Source organism: Solea solea, chromosome 3, assembly GCF_958295425.1.
Source record: "Solea solea chromosome 3, fSolSol10.1, whole genome shotgun sequence".
NCBI classification, from domain to species: domain Eukaryota; kingdom Metazoa; phylum Chordata; class Actinopteri; order Pleuronectiformes; family Soleidae; genus Solea; species Solea solea.
Window position 1 is genome coordinate 10,182,388 of NC_081136.1, and position 17,699 is coordinate 10,200,086.

Sequence of the window (17,699 nt, forward strand, 5' to 3'; positions counted from 1 at the left end):
TGATACTTACTGTATTTGTTGAATACAGGCAAGGCTGAAGCACTACACCAAGTTCCTTTTTGTCCGGGACCCATTTATCCGTCTCATCTCTGCCTACCGAAACAAATTTCTGAGCAGTAACCAGTTATTCTATCATGGCCCTGGCCGATATATTCTCCGTCGTTTTGCCAACTATAGTGATCCACCAGAGACAGTAAAGGAGGCACTTGCATTGGGCTTACAGGTCTCATTTTACAACTTTATTCAATTTGTGCTGGAGAAGGGACTGATACAACAGAATATGAATGAACACTGGAACCAGATGAATCGTTTGTGCAGCCCCTGCCTCATACAGTAAGTTATATTTGTCAGCAGGACTGACACTGTCAAGAAACATGTTAAAAAAAAAAATGTAAACAATAGTTTAATAGTACGATTTATTGAACTGGTTTGTTGTATTTCTCAGGTACGATTTCATTGGACATCAGGAAACTATGCAAGAGGACATTGAACATCTACTCAAGATCTTAAAGCTGCAGGATGACATTAAGGTTCCCTCTGCATATGTCAATGTGACTACCGACGATTCTGTGATGAAATGGTTCAAAACAGTGCCTCTAGAGGACAGGAGGTCACTGTATAAGATCTATGAGAAAGACTTTAAGCTCTTTGGCTACAGGAAGCCAGATGAACTGCTAAAAGGTTGAGATGTATCATCAGATGGTGCTAGGGCTGAACAATTTTGAATAAATATCTAATTGCAATTATTTTGACAGGAATTGCGATTGCTATATGATTTGCGATATCAGAGGAAACATATTTAACATGATTACTACACTTTTCCACTACCCAGTTCCAGCATAGCTCGACTCTGTATGACAGACTTCAAGTACTTTGGCTACAGAACACCAGATGAAGTGTTAGAAGTTTGAGATGAACTCATCATTTTACATTTTATTCACACATTTCACATTTTACTTTATCAGTGTCAACTCTGTTCTTACATAAATCACTCAATGAAGTTACTCGCTTACGCTGATTCTTAATAAAGTTTCCCATCAAAAAGTTTTCCTACTTATGTACTTCTTTCCAGAGAATGAGCCATACAAATGTGCAGAATATTTTCCAGCCTCTGTATCTGTATGGGTCTTACATAACATGCATAAAATACAGTTGCTATTAATTCATCAAACATATACAGTTGTGTGCAAAAGTGTTTGCCCCCTTCCTGATTTCTTATTTCTTTGCATGTTTGTCACACTTAAATGTTTCAGATTATTGAACAAATTTAAATATTAAACAAAGATAACCCAAGTTAACACAAAATGCAGTTTTTAAGTGATGATTTTATTTATTATGGGGAAAAAACTATCCAAACCTACATGGCCCCATGCAAAAAAGTAACTGCCCCCTTGTAAAATCATCAGGTCACTGTGGTTAGTAGAGCTGAAACAATTCAACGATGAATCGATTATTAATCGACAACTATTTAGATAATCGATGTATCGGTTTGAAGCTTTTTTCATGATTAAAACAAGATTTCTGATTGTTTAAGCTTCTTACATGTGAATATTTTCTTAATTTCTTTGCTCTGGATAACAAAGAAATCATTAAAAGTTAATCATTTTGGTTTGTGGACAAAACAAGACATTTGAGAACATCATCATTTCAAGGTTTGACGAACACCGACATTTTTTAAGGTTTTCTGATATTTTATGGACCAAACGATTAATCAATTAATCGAGAAAATAATCGAAAGATGAATCGATTATGAAAATAATCGTTAGTTGCAGCTCTAGTGGTTAGTCACATTCTTTGGAAAATTTTACTTGCAACACCCAGGCCTGATTACTGCCAGACCTATTGAATCAAGAGACCACTTAAATAGAACTTGTCAGACAAAGTGAAGTCGGCCAAAAGATCCCAAAAAAGGAGGTCATCATGCCGCAATCTAAAACAATTCAGGAACAAATGAGAAACAAAGTAATTGACATCTATCGGTCTGGAAAAGATTACAAAGACCTTTCTAAAGCTTTAAGACTCCAGAGAACCACGGTGAGGGCCATTATTCACAAATGGAGAAAACATGGAACAGTGGTCAACCTTCCTATGAGTGGCCAGCCGACAAGAATTACCCCAATAGCGCAGCGATGACTCATCTAAGAGGTCACAAAAGAACCCAGAACAACATCTAGAGAACTGCAGGCCTCACTTGCCTCAGTTAAGGTCAGTGTTCATGATTCCACCATAAGAAAGAGACTGGGCAAAAATGACCTGCATGGCAGAGTTCCAAGATGGAAACCACTATTGGGCAAAAAGAACATTAAGGCTTGTCTCAATTTTGCCAAAAAACATCTTGATGATCCCCAAGACCTTTGGGAACATACTCTGTGGACTGACGAGACAAAAGTTGAACTTTTTGGTGGTGTCCCACTACATCTGTCGTAAAAGTAACACCACATTTCAGAAAAAGAACATCATACCAACAGTCAAATAAGGTGGTGGTAGTGTGATGGTGTGGGGCTGTTTTGCCGCTTCAGGACCTGGAAGACTTGCTGTGTGTGAAAGAAATTCTTGAGTCATCAGTGTTGAGTAAATCATGTCTTTACTGCATGCATGGATTTTTGCATGGAGGAGAGACACTGTCACCAAGGACGGTCTAAAATGGTCTCTCCCCTTCCTCCAAAAAGCTTCACCACTTATACACAAACATCAAAGTAAAACAAGAACAGACACCAAACTTAATGTTTATGACCCTAGTAGATGTTATCTCATGTTTACCCTAACAGACGCCACTATGTGCAACCCTTACGTTGACCTTTCCCTATCATATAATCACCCCAGCATTCATTCACAGCTTGACTGTTAATTGTTGTCTTACAACATTACAGGAAACAAGAAGAAAACCAGTTATTTCCCACATTCCTCCCTTTTGACACAAAGTGTCAACATATTTTCGGGAAATCACATGGTCTCATCAACTACCTCTTTCTATGACTACACACAACAAACACATTAGTAAAGGTTAAACTATTAGAATATCAGAATATAACTAGAGTGGCAATTCCGTGCCGAAATTTCGAGTGTGCCTGCAGTTCTTGCGGCATGTGTCGTCGGGTGCAGGGAAACATTGGAGATTTGGATCAAATCCACCTTGGAAGTACCCTTTGAGAGACCAAGTTTTAAAGGAGAGAGGGAGAGAGAGAGTTTCACAAGCCCCTCTGTTTCACATTCATGTGTATGTGGAAGTTATTTGGCAGTTTTTTGCGATTTTTGTCGCCATTACTCGAAAGTCTTAGAAAAGTCATAGCACACAAGTCCCGGTCAAGCCGCACGTTTTGATATAACATGTGTGGGGGTTTTCTTAAAACTGTGGGAGGAGTTAGACGTCAAAGTTTTGGGTGGAAGAATACAGAGAGACTTACAAGCCCCTCCCAAAGTCCCCTCTGCTCCTTACACACGCGCACACACACCTGTCCCTATCTCTCCAAAACCAGCAGAGAAAGCAGAGAAAACAGCATGTTTTAAAGTTGTCATATTTCAAGAACGGTTGATGATAGAGATACAATTTTTGGTTTGTGAGCGTCAGGAGGCTTTCAGCAACTCCCACATTTAAATTTGTGACAAACGGGTGTGAATTGACAGAGAAATCAGTTTTAAAATCACCCTCGTCCTGATTTTTCCAAAACTCAAAAGCAGACATTTTAACATGGGAGCGGATGGGAGCTTTGACCAGAACTCTCTGCGCTTTGAGGTGATTTTAAGAAAAACTACAAGTCATATGAACATGAAAACACACACAGGGTCAGACGACAACCATGGCAACGTTTTGATGTAAAAATTGTCCGTGTAGGTTGGAAATTGTGGGCAGGAGAAGAGTTTGTTTAGAGATTTTTCTGATTATTTTGCTGGATCTTGCTAGAGTGTGTCACTCTAGCTGCCGCCCACGCACGCAATACACACCCATTATAAAATCTGAACACATCGAAAAAAAGTACAAAACGTAAACTGCGATTGTTTAAAAACCGTAACATGTATCAAAACTTTGACTTTGGTCAGAAACGCCCAAGTCTTGTGACCCGTTTAAAGTTCCAACCACATTTCTACGTTAAAGTATGACGACACTGTGATGCTCGAAAGTGGGCTTGGTTTTTCTCAAAATTTTGGCTGTTTCCCATTTCGCCATGGTTACTCAAAAGTCTTAGAAAATTCATAGCACACGAGGCGCACGTTTTGATGTAACTTGTGTTGGGGGTTTCTCAAAACTGCGGGAGGAGTAGCGCGCCAAACTTTTGGGGGGTGCGAGAATAATAATAAGCGGAATAAACGCGTAGGATTACAAGATGTGCTTGCAGCACAATGCATTCTAGTGAGAACTCTAGGGAGTTCTGACTAGTATGCCTTGTAGCTGCAGGCACCTAATAAACGCGTAGGATTACAATAGATGCTTGCAACGCAATGCATTCTAGTCAGAACTCTCGGGAGTTCTGACTAGAATGCCTTGCGGCTGCAGGCACCTAACTAGTGAGAACTCTAGGGAGTTCTGACTAGAATGCCTTGCGGCTGCAGGCACCTAACTAGTGAGAACTCTAGGGAGTTCTGACTAGAATGCCTTGCGGCTGCAGGCACCTGATAAACGCGTAGGATTACAATAGATGCTTGCAACGCAATGCATTCTAGTCAGAACTCTAGGGAGTTCTGACTAGAATGCCTTGCAGCTGCAGGCACCTAATTATTGTAATTTAGTTGTTGGCCAGCATTACAGAGTGCAAATAAGGCTCTGACAGTCAATATGCTTCGCTGGGCGAGTAGATAAACAGGAAGTTTTAGTGACACCTACAGCATAATGAACAAGTAAGAAAAGAAGGGTGAAACTAGCCTACAGGGGAAAGGAGCACGAAACTATCTATGGTTTCACAAACTAATAGTGAAACACCATCCTCGGAGACAATGAAGGTACTGAAATACTCACAACTCATATAAAATATCAAGGCTACACCCAAACCTCAACCAGCAGAGTAAAACCAACAACAGTTGAAAACAGTGATGCCCAAGCAAGAGCAACCTCCCTAGCTAACAAGCTTGCGCTCCTGTGTAACCATGTGTAACTGTGACCCGACACTATAGAGGTAGAAACACAAAGGGTCTTCCACAAAGAGATTTTCATATCTTTTTCTACAATTTATACATTGTCTACACCAAAATTATAGTCTTGACAAAACTAAAGCTTCCACAGCTGTCGAAAAATGGGTGATGAATCCATAAAATAATAATTTGGGCTAAATTGTTTCACACTTGTTTATATATATAAATATATATGATGCATCAAAATCTGGTGGACAAGGGTGAGATGCTGGCTAATGTCATGTGGGCATTCCACATTTTTGGTGGAATGCCAAACAGGTCTGTCAGGTTCCCTAGACAGACCTGTTCAGTGACCTCATTGTAGTACTTCTAATATTTCGAGGCCTGGCACATATTTTTCGTCTTTAACCCTTAGGACACAGAGCATTTAGGCTGCTTTTTTCCATTACTATGTTAAATGTACAGTATATACAGAGGCTATAAGAATGTGCAATATAGAGTTTGTTATATCCTTTTTTCAGCACAACCTAGGCGATCTGATGAAAAATTGTTTTCATTTTCACCAACTATATAAACTAAACACACCTGAGCAAATATTACTCAAAATGATTGAAGTTGTGAAATTTGGAAATATGTCTGTTTTGGGACTTCTGCACAATTATCGCTACTTTATATCACGTCTAAAAATGTGATATAAAATGAATCGTAACTGACTCAACAACACATAAGACAAACCAACAACTCATAAGAAAACAAACCACTCCCCCCCTGCCCCCCAAACATATGTGACCAATAAAATCACCCCCAGGATGTTCTTTTAAGGAGTTATTCCACCAGCAATTTACCATGGGTGCACCTGAGGCACTGATCTGTGCCGTGTGAGTATTAAGGGTTAAGTAAATGTGATTTATGGAGTAAAGAGAAAACAGTTTCTGTTTTCATTTAAAGCCCTGCCACTTTATTTAGGGTCGTCATGGCCATGGTACTTTTATGAATTTGAAAATTATTGTTTTCTGCATCAGTTGGGGTACTTTCTAAAAATGCAATAAAACTAAGTTCTGTGATTTGTTGCATGACATGAACCCAAACCCAGTTGACAGATAAAATAACAAAGAAAGGATTTTCAGTGTTTTCACCTTCCTCTTGACTCTAGCCTTTTCCTATTTTATTCCACCCTGTGTTGTCTTTTACTGTTGTACTTGCTTTTTAAATTGCATTTTCCTTTTATTGTGAAGCACAAGCAATCCTTGTATGAAAGGTGCTATACAAATAAAGTTGTTTTTTATTATTATTGTTATTATAATAATAATAATAATAATAATAATAACAATAATAATGATAATAATAAATAGCCATGAAAGGTACAGCCGCCAGAGGCTTACTCTCTGTGAGCAAGGATGGGTTGTGGCACTCTGAGTCTGTGCCAAGCTTTGTGAGAGAATTGCTCAGGGGCAAGCCCAAGCTCAGGACCTGTGACTTCAAAGTACTTAAGAACTAAGACACACTGATTAAATAGCTAAACAGTGATTAAATCTGATCTGTTTTACGTAAGTATGTTGTTTTAATTAAAATAAAAACAAGAGTGGATGAGCATATGCAAATTAAAACCTACAGAGGCTATAAGAATGTGTGATATAGAGTGTCTTATATATGGGGTAAGATAACTGTCGAAGATGTGCACATACATTGACAACCGTGAGAATACGATTCAAAAAGTTATGACTTTTAAAATAATACAAATCCACAGTTATGAATACGAATCCTGTGCCTTAAATCTTTAAGTTTAACTAAATGAGATTGTGGTAGTTAAGAGCGATGCGTCAGACATTGAACAAGCCGGAAAATAACCGGAAACACATTTTTTATTTTACTAATTTATTACTAAATGAATAATTCTTCCTCGTTCATCTCGGCGCTAGCTGGGTGCTAGCTGTGAACACATGCGCAGTGCGAGCGTGAATCTTCTGCTCAATACACAATGCATGGGGCCCCTGTGACGTATTTTTGAGAGTTACTGTATGTGACTGCTGCAGATTCGTAAATTCACAACTGTGGATTTGTACTCATAACTGTGTTTCCGTATTCATAACTGTGGATTCATATTTTACGAAAATATGTAAGTACTCAAAATGTTACATTTGGATTGAACTTGTAAAATTTGGAAAAACGTCACAGTTCAAGGTTGACGTGGCTCATTTTTATGAACAAAAAGAAAAGTAAATTTTATGACTTCTGCACAATTATCACTACTTTATATCACTACTAAAAATGCGATATAAAATTGATCATAACTTTGACTCAACAACACAAAAGAAAACAAACACACACCCAGTGCCATTCCAAATTTATACTGAAGAAAATGAGTACTTTACACGGGTTATTCTAAGGATAAGACCAGGCGAGTCAGGTCAAGTGTACCAAAAGTGTGCCATTTGGAGACCATTGGACCCCATGCTATTCTTAAAATGCTTCAATGTACAGTCATGATCTTGGGCTCTAATGAAAGGTCACACTTGGGCTATCCTATCCCACATCCAGATTCACTCTCAGTATTATTGACAAAGACTATCTGAAGCATAAACACATTTTTGTGGACTCACAATAAAAATGAGTCCAAATAAGTGGTATGGTATAATAAACGACTAAATGTCTTTATGGATGTAAGGCTTAGTATGGACTAACTATTTGACTGGACCCTTGCAAATGTAACAGGACAATCTTCACCTGATGTCAGGTGGTGACGTGCCTTATCAGTTGTTGCCGAAAAGACACATGCCGAAAACTGGTTAACAAGGTAAAGAAAAACTTCCTTTTGTCTAAAAAAAAATAACCAAAAAACTAGTTGCAATCAATAGACATAATGAACTTTCACAACATATGGTGATAGTATGGTTATTTTGTAATAGGGTAGCATTATTACAGCAATACCATCTTATATCTATAATGACCACTGAATAATAGCTTAGAAATGTTTGTGGGACATAAAGATAAATTGAACCTTTATAATGTGTTAAGTATTAATTTGGATTCACAAATTTGTCATGGTATTACACTGATTCTCATTTGTATCAGTATCAGTGTAATAATACCTCCTTATGAATACACGGTTGCTCCCACACTCCCTTCTGTCTAACATGCCTTAAGCCAGGAAAAAAAGTAGACACTCATCCGTAGTAATGACAGCCCTAACAAGGATGAGTGTGTGGTATCCCATGGCAGGAAACAGCTCTTGTTTTGGACATCACTGTTAAATGTCTGTGGAGGTTTTTCTGGGGATTCCCAACCCCCTCCATTTAAGGGTGGGGTGGTAGTAAGTTTCTTGTTTCTTGTTCAATAGCATAAGCTGACACAATGTAAATCCAGTAGCCATGGGAGCATGCAGACTACTACCGAGGCTGCTGTCAGATGGATTTTTTATATCCAGTTTTATCATCATGTTGTCCTTTTATGGATGGGACATGTCGCAAAGGCTGAGAGGTAAAATGTGTGTGTGTCTGTCTGTGTCCAGCTGTTGTATGTCAATGCCTGCAGGTACTTCAGTGACCTAGCGCAACCCCATGTCCCACTGGGATGAGTTCCAGTGATGTGTGTTGTTTTTTTCTACTGATATTACTTTGCATTTATGTATCTGTTTGGAGGAGGGGGAGATGTGGAGCTTGTGGAGTTTGGTGAGGTTAGGTCAGGGAAAGGGGGACTGGACCATGGGGGTAAGTAGAAGACTGGAAAGAGTAAATGACTAAATAAACAAACAGATAAAATGCATAGAGCAAATTAAATGAATATAATGAAGAATACATGGTACCACTGTTGCTTGTTGCATTGTATTGGTGTCAATATTAAAAGTAATAGCTGGGGATAGTAACAATTAAATACCTTCAACTATAGTAATAATGATAATATATATAGTATAATATATATTATTTTTATGATATATCTGAAATGACGCAGTGATGCAGTATAGTAATAATTTTGACAAAAATAATTATAACTGAGGTAACGGTTATACTATTGTCATAATAATATATTAATTTGACAGACCACAATAACATTAGCTTGTGCATGAGCGTATTTGTGTTGGGAATTACTTTTGTGTCCTTAAATGAATCTCCAGTCTGCCCTTTGGCTTATGTCCCCACTTAAGACATCGGTGCTGTCGAGTAGATTGGACAAGATCTCTCCTGGACTGTTAGCAATACTGTAATTTATAGTTAACAACATTCGTTAGTTGGAGCCAGACCCATTGGAGCGAGAACTCTATTTTCCAGTCTACTTGAGTTTACCTACCATGGAACATTATAATACCAAAAACAGGTAAGGAAATTAAAATATGGGATTCACTTCCATCCGAATATTATATAGCGCCAAATCACAACATGCATTATCACACTTCTCATCTACTTTACATAGTAAGGCAGACTTGAAATGTGCAGCTGCCAAAACACATAATGGCCCCTTTTACACCTGACATTAAAATGCCATTTCTGTGACAGGATTGCAATTGGATAGCACCTGACCACATCTAAATACAGGTGTGATAAAATACACCCGAGGCCAGATTGTTATCCGATCTGCCAAGGCAATACAGGAAGTGGTCGGAGATGCGTCTCCGCTCCACCTACAACAACTATGTGAGCAGAAATACGTTGGTGACTCCATGTACAGCTATCTTGAAAGCAGCGACAAAACTTGACAGTTTTCCACTTGTTGAAGATGACTTCTTCCCTTGTCTCAAAAAGCAAAGAGGTGTCCACACAGGAGCGCGCGGTTTAACAACACAATCACAACAAACATATGATATCAGAAATATTAGAAACAGAAACACCACATGATAACACCAGGTCAAGTGTATGTACTTGATCATGTGTGCCACACATTGATCTAAATTAAAGGAATGGATGAGAGCTAAGAAATCTTTAGTCAATGGCTTATCAAGACAACACAAGTGAATGTTAAAATCCCTGAGAATTAGGAACCCGGTCATGTTTGGTCATGATTTCAGACAAGAGGACAGAAAACTCATCCAAGAATTCCCTATTATACTTAGGTGGCCGGTAAATCACAGCTCAGCGTACCAGCTGCGAGCAACCAAGCTAAAACAATGTCAGTTCAAAGCTGGAGGAGCCAGCCAATAAAAGTTGTCCATAAAAACAGTCACTAATCCTCCTCCCGACCTGACACCTTGGGGCATTAAAAAATATACAGTTGTTTGGTAAAAGTTCAGAGAAAGCACTGGACTCACCAACAGTCAACCAAGATTCAGTCATGCAGAGGAAATCCAATCCATGGAATGTAAAGAAATCGTTCAGGATAAAAGTTTTATTTGCTACAGATCTAGCATTGAGCAGCCACATTCTGATGGGAATGGAACAGGAGTATCAGTCGCTCTGGAGGTCCAGGCCAGCAGCCAGAAGTTTTGGATGCCTACACCGTGATCACTGCAGAGGCAGGGGAAAACAGTAACGGGGTGGGCGATATTTGGCAACATGAAATTAGGGTTCCACCATGCTATTGTTGCAAGTTTAAGTGTAGGTCAAACTAATGACCTTTTAATCCTGTAGAAGCTGTTTTTTTATTTCTATTTTACAACTGCCTTAGTGTTCCTGTATTTTCTGGATGTGTTCCCATTAAGCGATTGCCAAACATTGATGCTGTGTGGTCATTACAGCATTGCTAAAAACACATCTAACATTTGCACAGTTTCTCTAATTACTTTTGGTTTATTGTGAATTGTATTTGAGATGCAGTACAATGGTTCATATTTGTCACACTAAAGAGAGATGTTGTTTGATTTTTGACTTTGTCCTCCCTGTCATTCTCCTTCTGAGAGAAGCCAAAAGCATAACAATAATATAGCACATATATTCTTGTTTTTCTCATCATAGAAAAGAGGATACATCAGGAGAACGAGGACAGGATGAAGTTGATAAATGAAATGTGTCATCATGAGAAAAAAACATTTTTACAACAAAGTCATCACAAGCTGAACAACCTGCTTGTGGATGACACTCATGGTGTCATCTACTGTTATATTCCCAAGGTGATCCACACATGAAGACACAGAACACACTTTATGACATTACAACAACATGTTTGGTTGAGTCTCTTTTGACAACAGGAAAAAAGCATTTTGGGCATAAACAGTAATTAATTGATTATACCTTTGAACTGGACCACACAGTGGTGTAGTTGTTAGCACTCTTGCCTTGCAGTGAGAAGACCCGGGTTCGAGCCCTGGTTGGAACAAAGGCCTTTCTGCATGACTGACCTTTGAACCCATAATGAATCTTAGCATGGAAATATGACAACATTCTAATATGTATTATCATACATACGTACGTAACATAATATGTATTAGCAATGATATTTTGATTTCTTTAACTATTTTAAGTCCCTTAACTCGAAGATTATTCTTTATCAGCTTCTTAACATATAGTACAATAGATATTTCTTAATTTCTAATCAGATGAAGAGTCATGCACCAGCCCTCAGAATCTCGCAGTTGATGGGTAAAAGAGTTTCTACTGTCCATTAGACTTGAAAGGCTTAGGTTTTCTTTCAATGGATCTTTAAGTTCATTTGAGAGGACCTGGAGACCACTTTTAAACCATATTGAATCTTTGACATCTCTGCCTGATTGTGATGACTGAGCCCTCCCCCCCCATTTTATTATTTATGACTTTTTTGTAAAAGAAATAGCAATTCAAGTGACAAAGGATTCATCTATTTTTATTTGTCTAATACAGGTGAAGCTGAAGCACTACACCAAGTTCATGTTTAGCCGGGACCCATTTATCCGTCTCATCTCTGCCTACCGAAAAACAAATTTGAGCATTTAAATGAGCCCTTCTACAAGGACTATGGCCGAGACATTCTGCGTCTTTATGGCAAACATCTTAATCCACCAAACACAATGAAGGAGGCACTTGCATCAGGCATACGCATTTCATTTAACAACTTTATTCAATACCTGCTGGACCCACGGACTGAGCAGAGAAATCCCTTTGAACCCCACTGGAGGCAGATGCACCGTTTGTGTTTGTATGGCGCCAGACCACTGACATTAAGTGGTCTGGCTCAGAGAGACTCATAGACACGCACACACAAAAATACTGCCAATGTTCACAAAAATGTGAATGGATGTTAAACATTATTGACTGCCAATTAATTAAATGTAATTTTTACCATAGGTTGACACTGGTTTGTTGTATTTCTCAGGTACGATTTAATTGGACATCAGGAGACTATGCAAGAGGACACTGAAAATCTGCTCAAGATCTTAAAGCTGCAGGATGACATTAAGGTTCCCTCTGCATATGTCAATGTGACTACCAACGATTCTGTGATGAAATGGTTCAAAACAGTGCCTCTAGAGGACAGGAGGAAACTGTATAAGATCTATGAGAAAGACTTTAAGCTCTTTGGCTACAGGAAGCCAGATGAACTGCTAAAAGGTTGAGATGTATCATCAGATGGTGATAGGGCTGAACAATTTTGAATAAATATCTAATTGGCAATTCTTGTGAAAGGAATTGTGATTGCAATATGATTTGTGATATCAGAGGAAACATATTTAACATGATTACTACACTTTTCCTCTACCCAGCTCCAGCACAGCTCATTACATTACATGTCATTTAGCAGACGCTTTTATCCAAAGCGACTTACAAGGGAATTGAGTACAGCCTGCCAGGGGTGGAGTTGAACTTGTGACCATGACGTCTCTGCAAACAGGGGTACTGGTCTTAAATTATTAAGACAAATATATGTTGTATATACACACAACTATACAGGGTGTCCATAAAGTCTCTTTACAATTTAAAACATTTATTACAAAGGCAGTTGATAAGATATCTTAACCAAATTTGTTCTATTGTAATCAGTGTTTATCAAAGTTTGTAATCACATTGAAATTGTGTGTTTCAGGTATCCTGTTGGTGAAAGAGGTACTGTTAAATGAAAACCTAAAAAATGGCTACTCCTCAAGAGAAGGCACAATGTGTATAATGGTTTATTAGGACAAAATCGGATGTGCAGACTGCGGGTTATGTTAAAGATATCGTATATCGAACAAAGATATGGGAAATTACTAACTTGAAGCAAAAGATACCGTCTTGATGTGCTTCGTGCAACTGATGGGGCCCATAAGAGGTGTATTAAATGAGGTAAAAAAAATTGACAACCACTGATTACAATAAAACAAATCTGGTTAAGATATCTTATCAACTGCCTTTGTAATACATTTTTAAAATTGTAAAGAGACTTTCTGGACACCCTGAATAACACATATTATTATATGTGTACATGTCTCAATATTTTTTCTGTGACGTAATTGGGGTTTTCCCCAAAGCATTATAGCATATTAGATAAAATGTTTTCCAGAGGAAAACCCTTTAAAAAATAAACAAACAGTCTGTTATAAGTTTAAGCCACATGCCAAATGTGGTCACTGAAATAAAAATGCTCCTTGAAAAAAATAAAACAAATCTCTTTCCTGCATGACAATAATATACAGTAATTAATTCAAAAATACAATACTGTTACAATTTTTATTTTAACTTTATTTTATTATTAGACTTTATTAATAAAATAAAAATTGTACCTGTGAAAATTTATGCTTAATTGGGTTTGAACAATTTTCTCAATTATTTCACATAGATATTTAACACAGCTTGTTGATATAATAATTAAATAATGTCTTATATTTGATTATTAATATTGACTACTTCAGGCTTCCATATGTCCAAAAGTGACTGACAGTAATGGAAAATAAGTCAAAACTCTGTAGTGTGTGAACTATAAACCAGCTAGTTCCCGCCTCCTCAGCACGAGCTGAACGACTGCAGCGAGCGCCGAAACAGAGCGGCCAGAGAAACGGAGAAACTGTAGTGAGGCGTTTGTGCAAAACTGAGGAAAAACTGCAGAAAAATAATGGGTGTTTAACCCTCTCACCTCCCCCACAAGTGCGACGCCCCAGTGTGTGTGTGTGTGTGTAGGGACACAGGGAGAGGGAGAGGAGAAATAGGTGCGAACTTGCGGCCCATGTATTGTCATTTTAACGCAAAATGAACTATATCGATACAAGCGATATTATCCCGTGTTATATCACGTTTAGAAATATATCGAATATATTCGATTAATATATTCTTAATAAAGTTTCCCATCAAAAAGTTTTCCATTTATTTGTACTTATGTACTTCTTCCCAGAGAATGAAACATATAAATTAGATCTTACATAACATGCATAAAATACAGTTGCTATTAATTCATGTAACATATATATCTCTTAGAAATGCCTGGTTAAACACTGTACATCCTGAACTATGATATTGTTCAGTCAATACTGTCTGGTGCAAATTACTAAATAAATATAATTATTACACTGTTTGTTTTTGGAAACTCATGAAGAGTTACACACTGGATCTCAGTAGAATTCAAACAGCATCAACAGACGTTTGTGCAGGCTAAGGTCCAGAGATTTTCTCCCAAAGATTCAGTTCATCTGAGACTTCTGGAGCAGGCAAGGTGAGAGAAATAATGGTTGATTGTGTGATATTTAGGAAACAGCAAAGCTAGTATTCAGGAGCATTTAAATAATACCTCCTCTTTTGATACAAATTGAAAAGCACTGAAACAAAAATTGTATAAGATAATTGGTGTTATTCTTAATTTCAGTAGATCTATTTTCTTTGTTTCTTGTTCATGTACATAAACCAACAAAAATCCAGCTGCCATGGATATTCGCAGAGGAAAGCTCCAACTGCTGTCATATGGATTGTTTCTATCCTGTTTTCTCGTGATGTTGTCCATTTACGGTTGGGACTTGTCAAAAAGACTGACAGGTAAAACGTGTGTGTTTGTGTAAATGTATGGGTTCATTCATTGTTAGTAATTTGGTCTCCATTCCATATAAAATGTGTATTTCTGGTAGATGTTGGATCTGTGACATCACCTCTAATCACTTTTGGATTGACATTATTTTTGACAGTGAACATCAGTTAATTTCTGTCACTGAGTAGTGGAGACAAAACAACAACAACAGATGTTTGACCTACAGTTTCTGCTTCTACCCATTATTGTACTTCAGAGAGAAGCCATCGTAAAGCAGAATTAATCTATCAGCAAGAACATTTGATAGTTACAAGTTACAACATTAAATATTATTCTTCCTGTCACAGTTAAGAGGATGGATCAGGAGCAGGAGGAAAGAAAGACGCTTTTAGACAAAATGTGTGATGGTAACAGAGAGGAATTTTCAGACGAGAGTTACCAAAAGCTGGGCCATCTTATTGTGGATGATTTGCATGGTCTCATCTACTGTTACGTTCCCAAGGTAACACACACACACGCACGCACACACACACACACACACACTTTTTTACTATAATATTACTTTTTTAAAGTAATATTTCCAACACTGAACATAGGTGGTACATATAGTAGCATACTTTTGGCTAAAAGAAAATATTATTTATTGCAAATACAGTTGAATATCAATGCTATTCCTCAATCACAGGCTCGTAGTACACTACTTACTGCAGGGCTATTGAGGCTATACACCCCCACACACACTGTGTATTCCTCCATCACATACCCCACACACAAACTCCTTCATTTAGACATTTTGACAGGAAAAGAGCATTTGAAGCCTAAACAGTAGAGCTGGCTTTAAAAAAAAATAATTACAGATTTACCGTATACTAATCCAACCACTTGGTAAATACTTCAGACTCTCTGATATGCTTCTACACTGTACATTTTGAACGTGAACGGGTTGTTAAGGTTAAAGATTGAATGATCTCCTATGACTATACTGTAGAGAAATTAAAAGTGTGTACTATTTCTAGCATTAGTACAGTGACAATCACTTTCATAACCAACCAAAACTGGCACATAAACTAAAATGTCTCCAAATTAATCAATAGTAAAGTGGATCTAATCCAAACTCAAATTGAATAGGAACCTTGTGAATCAGAATGGAATTGATTCAGGAAGGCAGTAGCAATACCCAGCCTTATACTCAATATTTACCACATTTGAAACCATCATGAATGTTATCATGAAAACATGACACACCTCATGGTGCCACGTGGCTGTTGATTCTTGTTTTTATTTCCAGGTGGCATGTACCAATATAAAGAAAATCATCTACGTACTGCTAAAGGGTGAACCATATGGTGATCCCAGAAATGTAACTGCAGCTGTCCATGGCAACAGTCTACCTTTCCTAAAGACCATGCCAAGAAATGAGATCAAGGTCAGTGTATAAATTGTCCTCACATGTGTCCTTCAGTTTACACCCCATCTGTTTTTATTTCTGAAGAGGCAAATCCTATTAGCTGTTAACTTTGTAGTAACAGTATTCTAATGACAGAAATCATTGATACTTACTGTATTTGTTGAATACAGGCAAAGCTGAAGCACTACACCAAGTTCCTTTTTGTCCGGGACCCATTTATCCGTCTCATCTCTGCCTACCGAAACAAATTTCTGAGCAATAACCAGTTATTCTATCATGGTCCTGGCCGATATATTCTCCGTCGTTTTGCCAACTATAGTGATCCACCAGAAACAGCAAAGGAGGCACTTGCATTGGGCTTACAGGTCTCATTTTACAACTTTATTCAATTTGTGCTGGAGAAGGGACTGATACAACAGAGTATGAATGAACACTGGAACCAGATGAACCGTTTGTGCAGCCCCTGCCTCATACAGTAAGGTTATATTTGTCAGCAGGACTGACACTGTCAAGTTTTTTTGAAAAATATAAACAATAGTTTAATGTACGATTTATTGTACTGGTTTGTTGTATTCCTCAGGTACGATTTCATTGGACATCAGGAAACTATGCAAGAGGACATTGAACATCTACTCAAGATCTTAAAGCTGCAGGATGACATTAAGGTTCCCCCTTCATATGTCAATGTGACTACGAAAGATTCTGTGATGAAATGGTTCAAAACAGTGCCTCTAGAGGACAGGAGGTCACTGTATAAGATCTATGAGAAAGACTTTCAGCTCTTTGGCTACAGGAAGCCAGATGAACTGCTAAAAGGTTGAGATGTATCATCAGAGGGCCCCAGAGCTGAACAATTTTGAATAAATATCTAATTGCAATTATTTTGACAGGAATTGCGATTGCTATATGATTTGCGATATCAGAGGAAACATATTTAACATGATTACTACACTTTTCCACTACCCAGTTCCAGCATAGCTCGACTCTGTATGACAGACTTCAAGTACTTTGGCTACAGAACACCAGATGAAGTGTTAGAAGTTTGAGATGAACTCATCATTTTACATTTTATTCACACATTTCACATTTTACTTTATCAGTGTCAACTCTGTTCTTACATAAATCACTCAATGAAGTTACTCGCTTACGCTGATTCTTAATAAAGTTTCCCATCAAAAAGTTTTCCTACTTATGTACTTCTTTCCAGAGAATGAGCCATACAAATTTGCAGAATATTTTCCAGCCTCTGTATCTGTATGGGTCTTACATAACATGCATAAAATACAGTTGCTATTAATTCATCAAACATATACAGTTGTGTGCAAAAGTGTTTGCCCCCTTCCTGATTTCTTATTTCTTTGCATGTTTGTCACACTTAAATGTTTCAGATTATCAAACA

General features: G+C 37.8%; 2 protein-coding genes and 1 long non-coding RNA gene across 6 annotated transcripts in view; all 3 read left to right on the forward strand.

Annotated features, from left to right (window-relative positions):
• The window catches only part of LOC131456553 (carbohydrate sulfotransferase 12-like), a 51,450-nt gene extending 50,528 nt beyond the window's left edge, over positions 1–922 (forward strand). For both annotated transcript variants that reach the window (XM_058624976.1, XM_058624977.1), the window contains exons 6-7: positions 29–333; positions 446–922. In XM_058624976.1, coding sequence (XP_058480959.1) covers positions 29–333; positions 446–686 — 546 coding nt within the window. In that variant the 3' untranslated portion in view covers positions 687–922. The remainder of the gene's footprint in view (positions 1–28; positions 334–445) is intronic.
• A 7,451-nt stretch (positions 923–8,373) lies between these two features.
• Positions 8,374–13,068, forward strand: LOC131456785 (uncharacterized). 2 transcript variants are annotated; one of them, XR_009239935.1, is made up of 3 exons: positions 8,374–8,541; positions 10,947–11,101; positions 11,808–13,068. It is a non-coding gene; the product is annotated as an uncharacterized LOC131456785 (long non-coding RNA). The 2 variants fall into 2 exon arrangements; XR_009239936.1 differs by having other exon boundaries at positions 12,280–13,068.
• A 637-nt stretch (positions 13,069–13,705) lies between these two features.
• Positions 13,706–17,268, forward strand: LOC131455881 (carbohydrate sulfotransferase 12-like). 2 transcript variants are annotated; one of them, XM_058623730.1, is made up of 6 exons: positions 13,706–14,586; positions 14,740–14,903; positions 15,240–15,394; positions 16,181–16,318; positions 16,471–16,775; positions 16,881–17,268. In XM_058623730.1, the coding sequence occupies exons 2-6, from the start codon at positions 14,795–14,797 to the stop codon at positions 17,119–17,121; spliced, it is 948 nt and encodes a 315-aa protein (XP_058479713.1). In that variant the 5' UTR covers positions 13,706–14,586; positions 14,740–14,794; the 3' UTR covers positions 17,122–17,268. The 2 variants fall into 2 exon arrangements, with proteins under 2 accessions (XP_058479713.1, XP_058479712.1); XM_058623729.1 differs by having other exon boundaries at positions 14,790–14,903.
• The last annotated feature ends 431 nt before the right edge of the window (positions 17,269–17,699 follow it).

Coding starts and splice junctions, on each gene's coding strand:
- LOC131455881 (XM_058623730.1), top strand. CDS start 14,795: ATGGATATTCGCAGAGGAAAGCTCCAACTGCTGTCATATGGATTGTTT. Junction 16,319..16,470: donor TGCCAAGAAATGAGATCAAG/GTCAGTGTATAA, acceptor TGTTGAATACAG/GCAAAGCTGAAGCACTACAC. Junction 16,776..16,880: donor TGCAGCCCCTGCCTCATACA/GTAAGGTTATAT, acceptor TGTATTCCTCAG/GTACGATTTCATTGGACATC.